Raw genomic sequence first — 18,545 nt, forward strand, 5'->3', positions numbered from 1 at the left:
AATTTCAAATTTTGCGCGTCGTTTCTTTGTTTTGTATCCTCAAAACAAGATACAACGGCATCTCGGCTAGATCCGACTGGCGTACGTCTTAGTACGCCGTCGGATCTAAGCTGCAATTTTTCGGCGGCCGCTAGGTGGCGTTTCCATCGAATTCCGCGTTGAGTATGCAAATTAGCTAGTTACGGCGATCCACGAACGTACGTCTGGCCGGCGCATTTTTTTTACTTCGTTTGCGTTTTGGCTTTTTCCGGCGTATAGTTAAAGCTGCTGTTATGAGGCGTACTCAATGCTAAGTATGGCTGGCGTTCCCGCGTACCATTTTGAATTTTTTACCTTGTTTGCATAAGTCGTTCGCGAATAAGGATTTGTGTAGAATGACGTCACCGTCGTGAGCATTGGCTTGTTTCGGGTTAATTTCGAGCATGCGCACTGGAATACCCCCACGGACGGCGCATGCACAGTTAAAAAAAAATGTTGTTTACGTCGGGTCACGACGTATTAACATAAAACACGCCCCCATTACATCCATTTGAATTCCGCGCCATTACGCCGCCAAAGATACACTACGCCGCCGTAACTTACGGCGCAAATTCTTTGAGGATTCGGAAAAAAGTTACGGCGGCGTAGTGTATCTTAGATACGCTGCGCCCGGCGCAAAGGTACGTGGATTTGCCCCAGTGTCTCCAATTTGCATAATAAATGTTTATTTTTACTACTTGGAGTATAGTATTAGATAGACAGACAGTTAGGATTTTATGCAATTTTCCTATTTCCTTATTCATCTACTATTGTGTGGAATGCCACACATAGCTGTAAATAAAATCTAATTTTCATCTGTATTTATGCGGACCTTTCCCTACCCACTTTTTTCCAGGACATTCACTCTCAGGTTTAAGAGGATCTGCTTTCTTGCAGACTCCGAGGATGTAGTCTCCTTGGCAGGGGGAGAATGTAGCACCCTTGTCCTAAAACAAGGCTACAGATATATTTAGCTGTGCTGGGGGGTAGCTAGCCTGGCTTATTTGTAGTCTTTATGGATCAAATGGGTTTCTTTCTAATCCTGTTATAGCTGTGGCTTCTCCCTTTTGTCAGTAGGTGACACTGTTGCATTTGACATTAGTGTGATGAGCTACAATGAATTCAGGTTGTGAATAAATATATTTTTCACAGCCAGTCAGACTGGCCCCTATGCATGCTGGAAGAAGGTATTAATTTGGAAAAGATTAGGTGATCTGGGTCTTCTCCACCCAGACTGCGATCTGGGTGGGTGTGTGAGGAACAGCTCCTGCTGGGTAGGGCTGCTGGGTATACTGGTTAGGACTGCCTACCTGCTAGGTAGGCCTGAAGCCTGAGGCCTAACTATGTGCTCAAGGCTCTGCTCACTACCAGGATGCAATGCTGAGAGGGATGGAGTTTTTAGGAAGCACCCAAGGTTACTCTTCATGAGCTGGGGACTATGCAGTGGCTGGGAGGACTTCAATAGAGAACTCATCCAAAGAAATATGCATATGGTGGCGTGAGTTGCTAATGGTTCCAGCTTAAAGGCCGCTACTGCTGTCTACCTTTTCTACTCTAAGGAGTCTGACAATCTGCTAGTTGCTGCTGTTTTTGAAAAAGGGTGTCCTGTGCCCTACCCCTCTCTCCTACATGTTTCCTGTTGTGTGAAAGAAACTTCTCTTTGTTCAAGCATAAAAGTGACTGGCGCCCATCTTTCAGCCTTGTACACAACCCACCATGCCTAGTAACCTGCACCCTGAGGAGGAATGTCAGCCCACCACCAGGCCTCCGGAAAATGGGTGGGCACTATAATACATTCATTGCCAGAGATTCCGGAACTGCGTTGCCCTGTGTTCCCGCTAAAAAAAAAAACTTGCACTTAGTGAATTGCCTGCTCTTTTGTAAATCAGCCCTATATCTCTTACAATATTTAAATTAGGCTATATTCTCTTCAATGACATCTAGAAAAAATGTCCTAAATCACTTTCACATACTGTAGAATGGGGTTAAAGTTTACATCTATCCAAAATACCTTGCAGTAATGATCCGTGCAGCAATACATTTCCTTTGTTTTAGGCAGAAATAATTATTTCTGAAAAATGTAAAATACATGCTGATTTTCTGCCTTGGCAGGTTCACATATTTAAAATGTATTAATTGGATGTCAAAGGCCACCGCAGTTTTAATGATTTCACCAAAAGTGCCTGTAGCAAGCAAAGTTAAGTCTTCTAATTGTCTTTAGTATTTGATATTACTTCTTTGTAATCCACTATATTAAAAAAAGAAATGAAACAATTAATTCTTGTTGTGGACCATATTAATTATTTAGTTGTGGAGTTAGTAACAAACGTGACACACATTAACCTTTGCTGGGGGCATAGATGTCTGGCTAATTGATATACTGCTTTGGGTTAAGCATCATAGAGTATGATACGTGTCATTTGTCAGTAGTGACAGCCCAGTATGTCCCAGTGATGCCAAGACAGATCTTTAATGCACCTGTCATACATGAATTGATTGCTGTCTCATCATAGGGACACATGCTGCACTGGAGCTCTTAAAAATAGTGAAATCAAGTGACTGCAGTCACATTAAAGTATCACATAAAGAACATTATTCCACCTCAAAAATACATTTATTTCCAAGTGTCATTTTCATGTTCCCTATATTTCAAATATTGATATGCATCATCCCTACTCTTCTTCCTGTAAAATGAAAACTATAAAGCTTTAAGTCAGTTTTATTATTATTATTTGTTTTTTATATTTTTTTCACAATTTATATTTTTAGAAAGTGATGTTTTTAACTGTCGTTTTACTATATGAATACTAATTTTATTTTACAGATAAACATTTATTTTGCAAATAAACATTTATTACGTGACATAAGAGTCTCACACTATGGTTTACCTCTAGAGACAGTAAAGCAGAAGTAGCATGCTTCAAGGCATAGTTTGAGTAATTGTTCGATAGGGGCCAAGTTATTCACTTGTGTTAAAGCAGCAATAAAGTTTATATAAACCCTTACCATGTAAAACAACCCACAACTTTTTCTGAAAACAAAACAAAACATAAAAAATATTATTTTTTTAGTACAAACTGGTGTGTGTGATCCCAGTGACTGTGTGCTGCTGATATCCCTCTGGAATCAGTGGCTGTGCTTAAAAGTGGACACCTTGGGGCAGATCCACAGAGATCTGCACCCGTGCAGCGTATCAGAGATACGCTACGCCGCCGTAACTTACTTGTCCTTGGTTCGAATCCATAAAGATTTTGCGCTGTAAGTTACGGCGGCGTAGTCTATCTCTGGCGGCATAACGGCGCGGAATTCAAATTGGCGATTATGGGGCGTGTTTCATTTAAATGAAGCACGTCCCCGCGCCGAATGAACTGCGCATGCGCCGTCCCTAAATGTCCCGCCATGCATTGCGCAAAATGACGTCGCAAGGACGTCATTTTTTTAACATAGACGTGAATTACGTCCATCCCGATTCACGGACGACTTACGCAAACAAAAAAAAAATTCAAAATAAACGCGGGAACGACGGCCATACTTAACATGGCAGGTCTAACTATACGCCACGAAACAGCAGCTTTAACTATACGCTGGAAAAAGCCGACTAGAGACGACGTAAAAGAATGCGACGGCCGCTCGTACGTTCGTGGATCGTCGGAAATAGCTAATTTGCATACTCGACGCGGAAAACAACGTGAACGCCACCCAGCGGACGCCAAAAAATTGCATCTCAGATCCGAAGGCGTACAAAGCCGTACGCCTGTCGGATCTAACCCAGGTGCCGTCGTATCTTGTTTTGAGGATTCAAAACAAAGATACGACGCGGGAAATTTGAAAGTAGGCCGGCGTATCAGTAGATACGCCGGCGTACTCTCTCTGTGGATCTGCCCCCTTATGGTGTCCCTGTGCAGCCCACTTCATCATTTGCTGCTGCAAACACTGTGCTGGAAAGTTTGAGGAAGTGAGAGGTGTCCTCAAGTTGTTAACTTGTTTCAAAGGAGTATCGCACAGTCACCCTGCACCTACCCAAGATCATTTTTAATAAAGCATCAAAAAAGGATACATATACACTGTTTATTGAGCCATAAGAGTGACTGCAACGGTGTGCCTTGCACATAGTACTGTAGGACCAAAAATAGCAGGCCCTTTTGGAGGTGAGCATTACATTTGTATAAATTGGCACAGCAAAACAGTTTAAAAGTACTGTTTGTGAGCTTTTTTACAGTACCTGTCAAAGGATGGTTCCAGAAGAACTGGCATATCTGCCAACACTCAACAGAGCTGCAGACAATGTTTTCAGGCACTCAGGTGTGCACCCATGTGAATGCACGCGTGGCAGTGAACAGCTAAGAACCTTTTGTAACAGATCCTGGTGCCCAGTTGCCTATTTAGAGCCAGCAGTCTGATCCACAAGTTGCTGGATGATCGTCAGCCCCCCTGTGTGTTTCTGTACTCCTGGTTATGCTAACATTGGATTCCCTGCTACCGACCCGGCTTGCCTTTGACCTGTGTTGACCTGTGTTTCCATCCCTGGCTCTGACCCCTGGCTTATTCTACGGAATCTGCTTTTGCCCGATTGCCTGTGTATGACCTTGGCCTGCTCTCCTGACTCTGCTGCTGCCCTGCTGCCTGATTTCTTGTCTATGACCCCGGCTTGACCAGGTACATGACAGTACCCCACTGCTCTGTCTTAAAAGTTTATTTATATTCAATACAGAATGCACAAGAACACTTTTAAACCACAACCCCACATTCTCCAAACTACCTCCCATGTCGGGGGCATTTTCTGAATGCAGTGGGCTTATGTGCAAGATTTTAATTTGGGCCTCCTTCCCCTTTCCGAGTCCAGGTTCATTTTAGTGATTATTTAAACAGAATAAACAATATGTAAATGTTAAAAAGTGTGACAGGCTAGGATAATGAAACATCTAGGATAGAAAATAGGTTGATGGGTATAGCAAGATTGAAGTTAACATTGGGAGTGAGTTAAAGGGTGAAGATTAAAGACTTCATCATAGTCCTCAGTCCCCCATTTACATCAGTGACCCCCCTTAATATCCAATTCCCCCCCCCTTTTTACATGAGAGCCCCTCTTTTAAATTAGAGTCCCTTCTTTACATCAGCAGCCCCCTGTTTACATCAGGAGCCCCCAGAATATATGTCAGTCACATCCAGCAGCATCTCAGGCCTCGTACACACGACAGAGTTTCTCGGCAGAATTCGGCGAGAAACTCGGTCAGAGCCGGATTCTGCCGAGAAACTCTATCGTGTGTACACTTTCGGCCCGATGGAGTCGCCGAGGAACTCAATGAGAAAATAGAGAACATGTTCTCTATTTTCTCGTTGTTCTATGGGAGAACTCGGCCCGCCGAGCTCCTCGGCGGCTTCAGGGCTGAACTCGCCGAGGAACTTAATGTGTTTGGCACGTCGAGTTCCTCGGCCGTGTGTACGAGGCCTCAGGCTAGTAAAATGATATCTCCCTACCCAGCCTGGGATTGAAATACCTTCCTCAGTGAAGATAATGTACTACAGCACATCTTCGTGAAGAGGGCCTGAGTCAGGAGGCAAAGCAGGTGTGCAAAAAGGCAGATGTCAGATGAGAACCTTCCATAATGTAGGTTCAGTCCTTTTTGAATGCTGGGGCACATGCTAGACTGGATTGTACCCAGTGTGGTTGCTGGCGTTGACCGAGAGAGAGTGTCATTTCAGTTTGAGCAGGTAGGCGATTCAGTTAGCTGCAGTGTATTTATTATATATATATATATATATATATATATATATATATACTGTACATACACTGTATACAGCTAGATCTGACTGCAGACCGTTCCTGGTGTACTGTTTCTAATATACTTCAGGCAGGCAGGTGATCAGCTAGCTGCAGTGCATTTAGTATATATATATATATATATATATATTGTAATGTTGGGGTGATTTAGCATCTGGGTAGAGCATACCAGTGAGCAGCAGAGTCCACGCCAGTTGTGCTTTTTAAGGGTTTGTTGACCCACTTTTATTAAAAGAAAGAAAAACGTCCATCCAAAATTCCCACACAGGGGGTTTCAAGTTTCTACAGCATTAAAGAAATGGTCAAACGAAAATGCCAAGCCACCTGGCTATCTTCAGAAATACAGCCCCCTAGGCTTACACTTCAGCCCTCTTGGCCACGTACCAAAGTACCTGTACAATCACTGTACCTTCTCTCAGCTTCTGTGCTGCTCAGCCCACAGCTTTGGGTCCTCTGTCTATACCATGCAGACCTGCATGCTTCTCCCTTGCTTGCCTGGACTCCTCGGGAGTGTGGAGTCCAGAACACTGGTCTTGATTCTACTATAAGCCCAGGACCCACCTGCTCAATCAACCAGCCAGACTCCTGGCTGTTTCCAAAACCCGGTCCCAGGATTGGAGATTCCTGCCTATTGGAGAGTCCTGGGCGACCATTACCAGGACAGGGAACTGGACTATCACATACCCCCCCCCCCCTTTGTTTCGATCCAGAGGGAGGAACACCAGCACCCATCATCATGGTTGGGACACCTCTGTGCTGGCTATCAGCCACATAGGCCCAACCTTTTTTCCGGGTGCGCTTCCAGGTACGTCCCACCCTGGATCTTAACAAGCTATATTTCCCTACACTTAGCCTTCTCCCTCTTCTTTTGGGGTTCCATAAGCACTTCCTCTTTTGAAATTTAAACAGGTCACCCCTGGTATTTCTACCAACCCTTCTGCCTCCACGCTTCAGGTTCCCAGGTTTCCCAATACCTTTGGACACCACACTGTCATGTACCTTTAACAAATTATTTGGTTCATCATTGATATACATATTCAAACCAACTTTACACCTCTCAATGTTGCAAAAGTCACCAATGCCTTTTTTTTCAGTATTTGCTAGGGCAGAGTCTGCAGAGGGCACACATACCAGAGGGTTGCCATCACCCACGGGAACCTCAGAGGACGTCACTTCCCCGGGGTTCACCCTCTCTGCAGGCAGCTGTCCTACCACTTGACTTGTTCTGATGCCATTTGTATTTTTATCCACCTGAAGAGACAAGCTCTCGTCTGATCCACATACAATTTTTACTGCACTTCTTATCCGTTTGTCACCTAAACCAAACATTGGACTGGGGACCCCAGTCACTTTAACCACCTTCGGTTGGGCCACAGTTAGGATTTCTGCTGCTTTCTGGTCCACATTTGGCCCTCCCATCTCATGTGATAGTACCACTGGTACAGTATACACGCCCTTCAACGACAACTGACCAGTACTATCTTGAACCATAGCAGCAGAAATGCCTTCTACCTGGCTGTTAGGTGGTGAAACCTCAGACACTTTCTTTTCGCCAAAGCCTCTCCCATAAACCTCTTGTACAGGAAGTAACCCATCAGCATACCTAGAGGCGACTTTTAACACTAGTAATACAGTCATAAATAAACCATTTTTGTCTTGTCTTCCTTTGTGCTGTACCTAAGAAGAAAAATGTTACTGCGCTGATCTAATTATCCAGAGGTATTTGATCTCTGGGAATATGGACATAAGTGAAATATCAGGGCCACAATGTACCCAATCTTAAGTGTGAATAACCTGAATACAAACAATAAAAAATATAAGAAATATATGAGACATACAAATGTGACACAGTGATTTCAAACTTAAATCATATATCTAGATCAGTGTGTCAGCATACAATCCATATGCCACAGTGCTTCTATGAGAAAAATGGCTGTTGCTGCTACTGACCAACCAAATAGTGAAAACAATACGAAAGATATTACAAAAAAATATATTATATATATATATATGTGTGTGTAAAAACCCAATATGCGGTACGCCAACTGCACCGTGAGTTGTCCAATAACCAATATTGGAACAAAATAAAAATCAATAAAAGTGAAATAATTATCAAACAACCATACAAATGTGCAATGTGCTGGCTGCACTTAAAAATAGTCCAAATGACAGGCAATCTTGCTCTTATACAATAGGTTCCAGCAAACACAAGGTTCAATGTTGGTAATGCTGTATACAGGAAAGTGCCGCTATCTCTTCCACCCGACAAAGATGTGCCACCATCACCAGTGGTTAAAATCAACACTCACCAGACCCCAGATATTATTAGGCTCCAAAGTGGTGTCTTTTCTTTGTCCGTCAGTGGGTGTTGCCTCCTTTTCCCTTTTACAAGGTGTCATCAATTCCTCAAAAACAAGGGGCTCATCATGGTGTAGTATATTAAAATATGTATTTATTTAAAAAAGGTAAAAAAATATAACACTTACAATATAAAGTGCCTCTGACCGGCACTGAGTGTCTTTGGCAGTGTCAACCGTTAAAAGCCGCTGACCAGCATTTAAGTGGCGTCCTAAGAGGTGTGCTTGCCCCGCTGTGCTCCGCATGTATTGCTACAAGGGGTCCGTGCGCGCTGGTGTGCTGCACCCTCAATGTGTGTGTCCAAACAGCCTCTACGCGTTTCGCTAGTTGCGTCGTCAGGAGAGCTGTGGACACTACTGTTTAGGCTGTATTTATACCCCTGTGGATTCCCTGAAATGCTGCAAGGTAGTCACAGGAAACAGGAAGTCTTCCGGCCACCATCTTAGCTGGTGGTGCAGGAAGTTCCTGTTCCACCATTTTGGTTCCTGGATACCTGGCTTTTTGCCAGTCCTGGCCATTCACAGGAAACAGGAAGTCTTCCGGCCGCCATCTTAGCTGATGGTGCCGGAAGTTCCTGTTCCACCATTTTGGTTACTGGATACCTGGCTATTTGCCAGTCCTGGCTGTTGTTACTGGGTGTCAGCAATAAAAATATAAATATAAATATGCCCAGCAGCCAGGGTGGCTGTATGTGTGGGGCGCTATGTGCGCTGCTACCTCCGTTCGTTTGTGCACCTCCCCCCACCCCCGTGTGCGGGCGCTTGTCGCCCTGTGTGTTATTCCCTGTATTATCGCCGCAACCGGAAGTGCTTGTGCGGCCACCTTGCCTCCGTTACCGGAAGTGTCCGTTCCGCCATTTTGGTTACTGGCATCCTGTGTTAGTCTATGCCTATTTTAGGTAATGGCTAATTCCCCACACAGGATGTAATATTGGTTATTTTAGCTACTGGCAGTAGTCCCTGTGTAGCAGTCACCGTCTCTGGTTGACGCTGCCAGGGACACTTTACAAAAAACAACATTTTATCACCTATATTACTGTAAGTGGTCAAAAACTATGTTTACTAAAAGTTTTATTTACTAAAAATTAATCAAACACCATGAGGCCATAAAAAGCAGGAAACAAATACAGTTTTCATTTTTCTGCTGCTATATTTTAACTTTTCTATATAAACCCTTCTCAGTGTATATCATTACTGATATTTTAACCCTATATAATTAATACGCATACTCGTTGGTTTCTGATACTTGATGGTAGGTGATCCATCATCAAGTGATCTAGTGCTGTTTCTTAGATGCTGTTTCTTAAAGGGGAACTGCTCTAATTGCATACATACTAGAAATATTGGTGTTATCAACTTATTAGTGGAATGCTTAGGGGGAATGAAATGCGGAATATCAAAAATCTTCCAAAAAACAATTTATATCTAATTCCACATTCATTCCCTTAGGCTTTAATGTGTCCAATCTAAAAATCCACTCAGTTTCGTTCCTCGATACTTCCCTTCTTAAATTTATGTTCCTCCAATTCTGTTCAATTTTATCTATGGCATAAAACTTCATTTTACTGGGGTCTCTGTTATGTTTATTTCTGAAGTGTAATGACACACTATGATGTATATACCCTTTTTTGATATTTCTAATGTGTTCTCCCATTCGCACCGAGAGTTTCCTTGTGGTTCTGCCCACGTATTGCAGCCCACACTCGCACTCTATTACGTACGTTACGTGTGTGCTGCTGCACGTGATCAGTTTACCCACTTTAAATTGTTCATTATTGGCGTGAGATTGAAACTGGTCAACCTTTCTTGATCCTTTTGTGGTGCGACAAGGTTTGCATCTTCCGCACCTATAAAAACCCTTCTGGTCAAGGAAGGATATCATCTTTTTGGGTGGGTCCGGTACATTTTTAACCAAGGAATCTCGTATTCTCTTTGCTCTTCTGTACACAAATTTTGGTCTAGCTGGTAAAATTGTACTGAGTTGTGGGTCTCCCAAAATAATGGGCCAGTGTTTTCTAATGATGTCTTCAAACACTCTGTAGTCTGCATTGAAACCCGTTATGAAGGTGACATCATTCTCTTTAGGGGGTGCAATTACTCTCTTTTTTAGCATATCATCCCGGTTCAGAGATCCAACCTCCAATCTAGTTTGCTCCAACCTTCCTCTATCATAACCTTTATTAGCAAACCTATCAATTAAGATGTTTGTCTGTGTCTGATAGTCGGCCATAGAGTTACAATTTCGTTTTATTCTGATGAACTGGCCTTTGGGTATAGCCCGCTTCCACTGCGGATGGTGGCAGCTTCCGAATGGTATATAACCGTTACGGTCGGTTTCTTTAAAGTGTGTTTTCGTGTGCAGTTCACCTTCGACCTTGAATATTTCCAGGTCTAAGAACTGGGTCACATCGGGTTGTACGTTTACCGTGAATTTAATTTCATAGTGGTTGGCGTTGATATGCTCTATGAAATTACTTAATTGCTCGCGATTCCCTTTCCAAACGATTAGGATATCGTCGATGAATCTTTTGTATATTTGTATGTGTGGCCAGCATTTTCCGAATATTTCCTCGTTTTCCCACTTATTCAGGAAAATGTTGGCGACACTTGGGGCGTACTTATTCCCCATGCCAACCCCCTTTATTTGGCTATAGTACTTATGGTTGTGCCAGAAGAAATTGTTCTTCATGGCCATCCGCAGACCTTCAAGTATAAACCTTCTTTGTTTTAATTTGAGTTCCGAGTGTTTTTTTAGAGCCCATGCCACTGCTGCCAGTGCATCTGCTTGTTTTATATTCGTATATAGAGACTCCACATCTATGGTTATTAATAGTGTGGAGTTATCTACAGGTACCTGTTTCAGTGCGTTTATGACGTCTTTGCTATCTTTAATAAATGATTCACCTTTCGCTGCCAATGGCTGTAGGAATACATCTAAGTACTCTCCCAGTCTTGAATGAACGGAGTTTATGCCGCTTATTATTGGGCGGCCGGGAGGTTTCGATTTATTTTTATGTACTTTTGGTACCTGATAGATCACTGGTATTCTGGGGGCCTTAGGTAGTATGTATCTTCCCTCTTTTTTGTTCAAAATGTGATCCGCGATCCCTTTGTTTAGAAAATCTCTCAGTTTATTTTTTAGTTCTTTATTGGGGTTCTTTTTTAATAGTTGATAAGTGGTGATGTCATCAACTAACCTGTTTAGTTCACTCGCATAATCTTGTTTGGTCAGGATGACCAGCCACCTACCACCTGCCACTCAGGGGTCCACCTAATGGTACTCCGCAGTACCAGACTGTCTGACTGTGGTGGAGACACCCCAGTATAGACTGGCTGTACATCCCAAAGTTTAAGCATCTCCTTTAACACTTTTGTTAGAAACCATACCCTTGGCTTCGGATTGAAGTCCTTCCTGGGGACTTTCCTGACACTGGGAATGCAGACAGACTCAATTGCTGAGACGCAAGAGGTTGCAAGGTTTAATGAAACCTTCTCCCAGCTGGAGATGACCACAGCCTGGTGCTCTACCAGAGCGCTGCCAGGTGCTTGACTCACACTCAACTTCTCAGGTTCAGCACCAATGAACTGCTTCACATTACCATTGACAACATCACTTTGACACGCCACGTCAGCATCATTTTTGTAGGTTGCGGACAAAGTGTCTGCTGTGTGCTCGCCCTTATGTGGTCCATATTTCTCACGAGGGTTAACCCCTGCAACAGCCACCACGCCCTCAGGTATAAGCTGTTCTGCCATCCCTCCTGCTGGCACAGCAGAAACTTTGTCCACCTTACTTTTATGCATGAAAGCCTCATCTATCAGGGACATTAGATTTTTACCCCAACTATCCCAATCTGTTGTAGCTGTGCTCCATTCATCGGTGCTCCTTAGCCCTGATCCATCCGCCCAAGGACACACATTAGAACAGATGGATTTAGTTGCAGATTCATTACCCAAATTACAAATCATGGCAGACTTCGGTAACACATGTTCTAGCACCACAGGTTGCAATACACCACAACCACCACCACCTTGCTCGGGCGGCGCTTCATAAGCCTCACACACCTTTGCATTTTTCACATGTTGTTTTAACCCACCATTTACCTGCACATTTTTAGTACTAGCAGCTTGCACTAACACATTACCATTACACGGTACAGTTCCACTCTGTCCCACCAGAGTGACATACCAGTTGTCCATGGCAACCTCCGACTTCAATACATGAAGTTCCCTGGAGATTTCTGGGGACAACTGTGCAGTCTTACCATCAGTTGCTACAGGCAGCGGCCCATTTGTGACAACAGCTTTTGCTCTGAAAGAACCTGGGATTTTCCCAACAGCAGCAAACTTTTCATTAACAATAACACTTATAGCATTTTTAGTTTTTGCAGGCTGTCCTAGCCCACTGCCTACTTGAGACTGGCAGACATTAGACACAACACTTTTAGTCATCAATACAGGTTCTGTTTGGACTTTAACCCCTGCATTCCCACTTTGTAGGGAGAAGTAATCTTCAAGCACACATTTAGTGGCCCCACTAACTGGGGTCACTCTCACATCATCATGGACAGTCTCGTAACCAGTTCTTTTATACCTGCAATCAGCAGTCCCAGACATCATTTCATTAAAGACAGTCTTACCCACCGCAGTAGTTGGGGTCACCATCTTCATTTGAGTACGTTGTCTTAAACAGTCCTCAGCCACACATTTACTGGCCAACTCCCCCTGGTGGCCACGGGATGAAATCGCACCCCCTGCAGACACAACAGAAAACTCCTCCTTGTTGCCAGGGGTGACGGCAAATATATTTTCACAGGAAACTGGCTCAACATCATTACCTCCAGGTGCACCCCAGAATCTAGGGCAAGACAACATTTCATGCCCCAGCTGGCCACATTCCAGACATGGAACAGGACGACTTTTCTCCAGTGCGTTTCTCTCCTGATGATTCCCAGCTGGCAAGAATGCACAGGGCTCTTTGTGGGGACGTTGAGGCAAATCTCTCCTGCAGCTTCTCTCTCCAGGCACAACTTCCACTCTTGTTGTCATGGGAGATCGCACTCTCCCTGCAGAGCTTTGCTGGTTCTCTCCAACATGCTGGATTGGCTCCTTCGGAAGCCACTTGTCACGACCCTTGCAGGCAAGCACACCCCATGGTCCACAGACAGCCCGACTGGCCTCCTCTGTGTTGCTATGGGCAACCACTCTCTGTCCTGGCTTTTGGTCAGCCTCTCTTCTGGCACATAACACAGGATTTGCAGACCTTTGTTTTGCTAGGTAACTTTGCATTGGAGCCAGGGACAAAGGGCACTTGGAGACTGCATGCCCCCACTCGCTGCACCGCAAACAGCGCACTTGGTTTGCTGTCTTGTCAGGGTTTCCCACACTGCATCTGCTGGACCCTGTCTCAAGCTGTGTCACTTTCACAACAGCTGCTGGTTTAACTGCAGCAGCGTTGCCAGGGGCAACAACATCCCTCTCCCAGGCATGGACATTTGGCAGATCTCTCTTTTTATCAAAGGTTGGTTTCGCTTCCACTTTAGCTTGGTCCAATCCTGCCAGGTGTCGCTTGCACCAATCCACTGCAGATTCAAATGCTGGTGGATGCTCCACATTAGACGTCTGTGCACTCATTGCATCAGGGTTGCTAGGGACAACAGCAGCCCTCTTTTCCCTTGGAAAACTCTGTTCAGGCATGTATGGGGTTCGATCAGGCGGTAACAACCCCTCCAGCCTCAGAGCTCTATCTATCATCTCAGCCATCCTTGCTTCTTTTAGGCGCCTTGATCGCCCCATACTCACAATCACTCCCCAAAAAAATGTGCACAGTTCAGAAACAAATTAGAGCACTGTCTCTTTAAGGCTAGTCACCTTTCTCTTGCAGGTTCTCCTCACCTGCACACACTCAGATTATGCAGTTTCTGGCAATAGCTCACTGGTATTTGCAAGGATCTTCAGTCCATGCCCGCATTCGAGCACCAATTGTAATGTTGGGGTGATTTAGCATCTGGGTAGAGCATACCAGTGAGCAGCAGAGTCCACGCCAGTTGTGCTTTTTAAGGGTTTGTTGACCCACTTTTATTAAAAGAAAGAAAAACGTCCATCCAAAATTCCCACACAGGGGGTTTCAAGTTTCTACAGCATTAAAGAAATGGTCAAACGAAAATGCCAAGCCACCTGGCTATCTTCAGAAATACAGCCCCCTAGGCTTACACTTCAGCCCTCTTGGCCACGTACCAAAGTACCTGTACAATCACTGTACCTTCTCTCAGCTTCTGTGCTGCTCAGCCCACAGCTTTGGGTCCTCTGTCTATACCATGCAGACCTGCATGCTTCTCCCTTGCTTGCCTGGACTCCTCGGGAGTGTGGAGTCCAGAACACTGGTCTTGATTCTACTATAAGCCCAGGACCCACCTGCTCAATCAACCAGCCAGACTCCTGGCTGTTTCCAAAACCCGGTCCCAGGATTGGAGATTCCTGCCTATTGGAGAGTCCTGGGCGACCATTACCAGGACAGGGAACTGGACTATCACAATATATATATATATATATATATATATATATATATATATATATACTGTATTGTACATCCCGGCTAGTATATATATATATATTTGCATATATATTTGCATATATATATATATATATATATATATATACACACACACTGTATCCTGTGTAGCTAGATCTGACTGAAGGCCATTCCTGGTGTACTGATTCTAATATACTGTCAGGGAGGCAGGTGATTCAGTGATCTGCAGTGCATACTGCCAGTTTTGCTCCAGTAAAGGGAAGGGAAGGGATGATGAGGTCACTGACTCTAGGTGGGTGCCTGATAGAAGAAAGGAGGAGGCACATCTTCCTGTGCAGATTTGTCCTTGAAATCAGCGGTGCTCCGTATGCATTCTAGGGGCTACGCAAGCACTCAGACAAAAAGATGCCATGCGGTGCTTGAGTTGGTCTGCTTAGGGGACAGGAGCCACACTGGGGCAGAGATTCTGCCAGCTCTGCAGGGGCAAGCCGAGCTCAGAGGTGTTGACGCCATGCCAGCTTCAGCCAGGAGTGGTGGTTTGCGACAATGGCACCAACCTCCTCTCCGCCCTCTGACAGGGACACTTAACCCATGTTCCCTGTTTGGCTCACATCCTTAATTTGGTGGTGCAGCAGTTCCTGTGCAGGTACCCAGGCTTACAGGATCTCTTTAGGCAGGCCAGGAAAGTCTGTGGGCATTTCTGCCGGTCATATAATGCCAGTGCTCGGCTGGGTGACCTTCAAAAGGAATGCAACCTGCCCAGAACCGCCTCATCTGTGACATGCCCACCAGGTGGAACTCAATGTTGGCAATGCTGCAGCGGCTGCACATGCAGCAGAGGGCCATCAATGAGTACCTGTGTGTGTATGGCACCAGGACATGGTCAGGGGAGCTTGGCTTTTTTTTTCACCACGCCAGTGGCTACTGATCAAGCATGCATTCACTCTCTTGTCACCATTTGAGGAGGCCAAGAGCATGGTGAGCAGTGACAGTGTATGCATCAGTGATACTGTCCCTCTTGTCTTCCTGTTGGAGCACACACTGCGTGGAATAATGGACAGGGCCCTTGAGGCAGAATAGAGGGAGGAAGAGGAGGACTTCCCTACCTCTGAAGGCCCCTTTTATCCAGACAGTATTCCTGCAGGCCCACCGATCACACAGGAAGAGGAGGAGGAGGATGAGGATTGTGTCAGCATGGAGGTGGATCCTAGCACTTAGAATCAGCAGCAGTCTTCAAGGGATCGTTTTCAGTCCCCAGAAACCCATGGACTTGACTGGGAGGAGGTGGCTGTGGATCATGTCGCCCTTAGTGACCCAGAGGACTCCGCACCGAATCCCTCAGCAAACCTACGCTGCATGGCCTCCCTGATCCTGCAAAGCCTGTGAAAGGACCCTCGGATTTGTGGTATCAAGGAGAGGGATCATTACTGGCTGACAACCCTTCTTAAATCACGTTACAAGGGTAAGGTTGCAGAACTTATCCAGCCTGCACAGAGGGAGTAGAGGATGAAACATCTTCGGGAGGCCTTGCAGAAAGGTTTGTGCAATGCGTTTCCAGAGCCTGGGAGGTTACAATTTCCTGGTCCTCTTGGACAATGTGTTGCTGAGGCTTCGGTTAGTCACAGAAGGAGCCGTGAAGAAGGTGACCGATGCGTTCAGACAATTTTTTAGTCCACAGCCCCAAGGTCTTATCGGTTCCAGCAACCATCGCCAGCGTCTGATTTACATGGTGCAGGAATACCTAGGAGCAAGATCAGACTTGGAGACCTTTTCAACTGAAAATCCACTGGGTTACTGGATCTTGAGGATGGATCACTGGCCAGAGCTTGCACAGTATGCAATTGAGCTACTGGCCTGTCCTGCATCCAGTGTTCTGAACGCACATTTAGTGCTGCTGAAGGCTTTGTAACCGATCACAGAGTGTGCCTGTCCACAGACTCAGTTGATCAGCTCACCTTCATAAAAATGAATCAGTCTTGGATCACCAGCTACCAAGCACCTGATGCTGATGTAACCAAATAATTTTACTATTAATGTGAGATCCCTTGGAGACTGCCTATGCTGATACTGAGTGACTATCCTGTTATGCTAAGTGACTTTCCTATTCCTCCTCAATGTTCATGTTGATAGCTTCTAAGAACATTTTTGTTTCTGGGCACCACCACCAATGGCTAAGGCCCAATTTTTCTGCCCCTGTTTAACAGGGGCACGTAATTACAATTTTTGATCAAATTTTTCTCAGCAGGGCCCATTCCTCGCTCAACAAGAGTATCTGTGAGGCTTTACAGTGTTGTGCCACCGCCTAAGGCCCAATTTTTCTGCTCCTGTTTAACAGGGGCACGTAATTAAAATTGTTGATCAAATATTGCTCAGCAGGGCCCGATCCTGCGCTCAATAAGAGTATCTGTGAGGCTTTACAGTGTTGTGCCACCACCATCACCACCCAAGGCTAAATTTTTCTTCCCATGTTTAACAGGGGTGCGTAATTACAATTTTTGCTGTAATATTTCTCAGCAGGGCTCGTTCCTGCGCTCAACTAGAGTACCTGTGAGGGGTTGCAATGTTGTGGCACCACCACCACTGCCTAAGGCCCATTTTTTCTGCCCCTGTTTAACAGGGGCGCGTAATTACAATTTTTTATCAAATTTTTCTCAGCAGGGCCCATTCCTCGCTCAACAAGAGTATCTGTGAGGCTTTACAGTGTTGTGCCACCACCACCACCGCCTAAGGCCCAATTGTTCTGCCCCTGTTTAACAGGGGCACGTAATTAAAATTTTTGATCTAATATTTCTCAGCAGGGCCTGTTCCTGCGCTCAACAAGAGTATCTGTGAGGCTTTACAGTGTTGTGCCACCACCACCACCGCCTAAGGGCCCAATTTTCTGCCCCTGTTTAACAGGGGCGCGTAATTAAAATTTTGATCTAATATTTTAACAGCAGGGCCCATTCCTGCACCCACCAATAGTAACTGTGAGGCTTTACAGTGTTGTGCCACCACCACCACTGCCTAAGGCCCAATTTTTCTGCCCCTGTTTAACAGGGGCATGTGATTACAATTCTTGATATATTATATTTCACAGCGGGCCCGTCCAGCGCCCACCAAGAGTAACTGTGAGGGCTTACAGTGTTCTGGTACCACCAACACCTAAGGGCCCAATTTTCTGCAGAGTATATAGGGACAGGCCGTATAGTATATACAGGCGTCCCCTACTTTCAAACATCCGACTTACAAACGACTCCTACTTACAAAACTGAGGGAGACAACAGGAAGTAAGAGGAAATCTACCCCTAGGAAGAGAAATTCTCTTCTGTACTATAGTGAGTTAATATAGGAAAAAGGTGTCTCCACTGATGCTTTATCAACAATCCTTGTTTCCCTAATAACCCAACATTTTCAAAATCCAATTATCATTGGGACAGAAAGAGAGGTGAAATCTTCTGAATAGGGGCACAGACAGCAAAACAAATGTTACAGGGGTGATAACCCTTCCCTATATTATCCAAAAAGCTTAAAAATAGATTTTTTTGGCTGGAGCTACACTTAAAAAATGTACCTGTTCTAAATTACAAACTGATTCAACTTAAGAACAAACCTGCAGTCCCCATCTTGTTTGTAACCCAGGGACTACCTGGGTGGGGGGGGTTACTCTTAATATCCATACAAGACCCAAAGAGCCTGGTAATGGGCTGGGGGGGGGGGACCTATGCCGTTTTTCTCAATGATTTTCATCCATATTGCCGGGACCTGACATTACATTACAGTTGCAAGCAGTTTTAAATTACTTTTATTCCTTTAGAAATGTCTATGGATGACCCGAACACCCCTCGGTTCGGTTCGAAGCAGAACATGCGAACAG

General features: G+C 44.9%; 1 protein-coding gene across 1 annotated transcript; it reads right to left on the reverse strand.

Annotated features, from left to right (window-relative positions):
* Window positions 1-2,225: 2,225 nt before the first annotated feature.
* On the reverse strand, window positions 2,226-13,930 carry LOC120941244. The gene is made up of 3 exons (XM_040354553.1): window positions 11,407-13,930; window positions 6,715-7,477; window positions 2,226-2,266 (listed from the first exon to the last, which is right to left on the reverse strand). The coding sequence occupies exons 1-3, from the start codon at window positions 13,918-13,920 to the stop codon at window positions 2,226-2,228; spliced, it is 3,318 nt and encodes a 1,105-aa protein (XP_040210487.1). The 5' UTR covers window positions 13,921-13,930.
* Window positions 13,931-18,545: the final 4,615 nt, after the last annotated feature.

Source organism: Rana temporaria, chromosome 5 (assembly GCF_905171775.1).
Source record: "Rana temporaria chromosome 5, aRanTem1.1, whole genome shotgun sequence".
In the NCBI taxonomy this organism is placed as follows: domain Eukaryota; kingdom Metazoa; phylum Chordata; class Amphibia; order Anura; family Ranidae; genus Rana; species Rana temporaria.

Bases quoted from the DNA above. Each gene is read 5' to 3' on its own strand.
- LOC120941244 (XM_040354553.1), bottom strand. From the start codon at position 13,920: ATGGCTGAGATGATAGATAGAGCTCTGAGGCTGGAGGGGTTGTTACCG. The intron at 7,478-11,406 runs GTAGGTGGCTGG...TTTTCTTCTTAG, and splicing joins GGACCCCTGAGTGGCAGGTG to GTACAGCACAAAGGAAGACA. The intron at 2,267-6,714 runs GTGACCTGTTTA...TTTTTAATATAG, and splicing joins GGTTGGTAGAAATACCAGGG to TGGATTACAAAGAAGTAATA.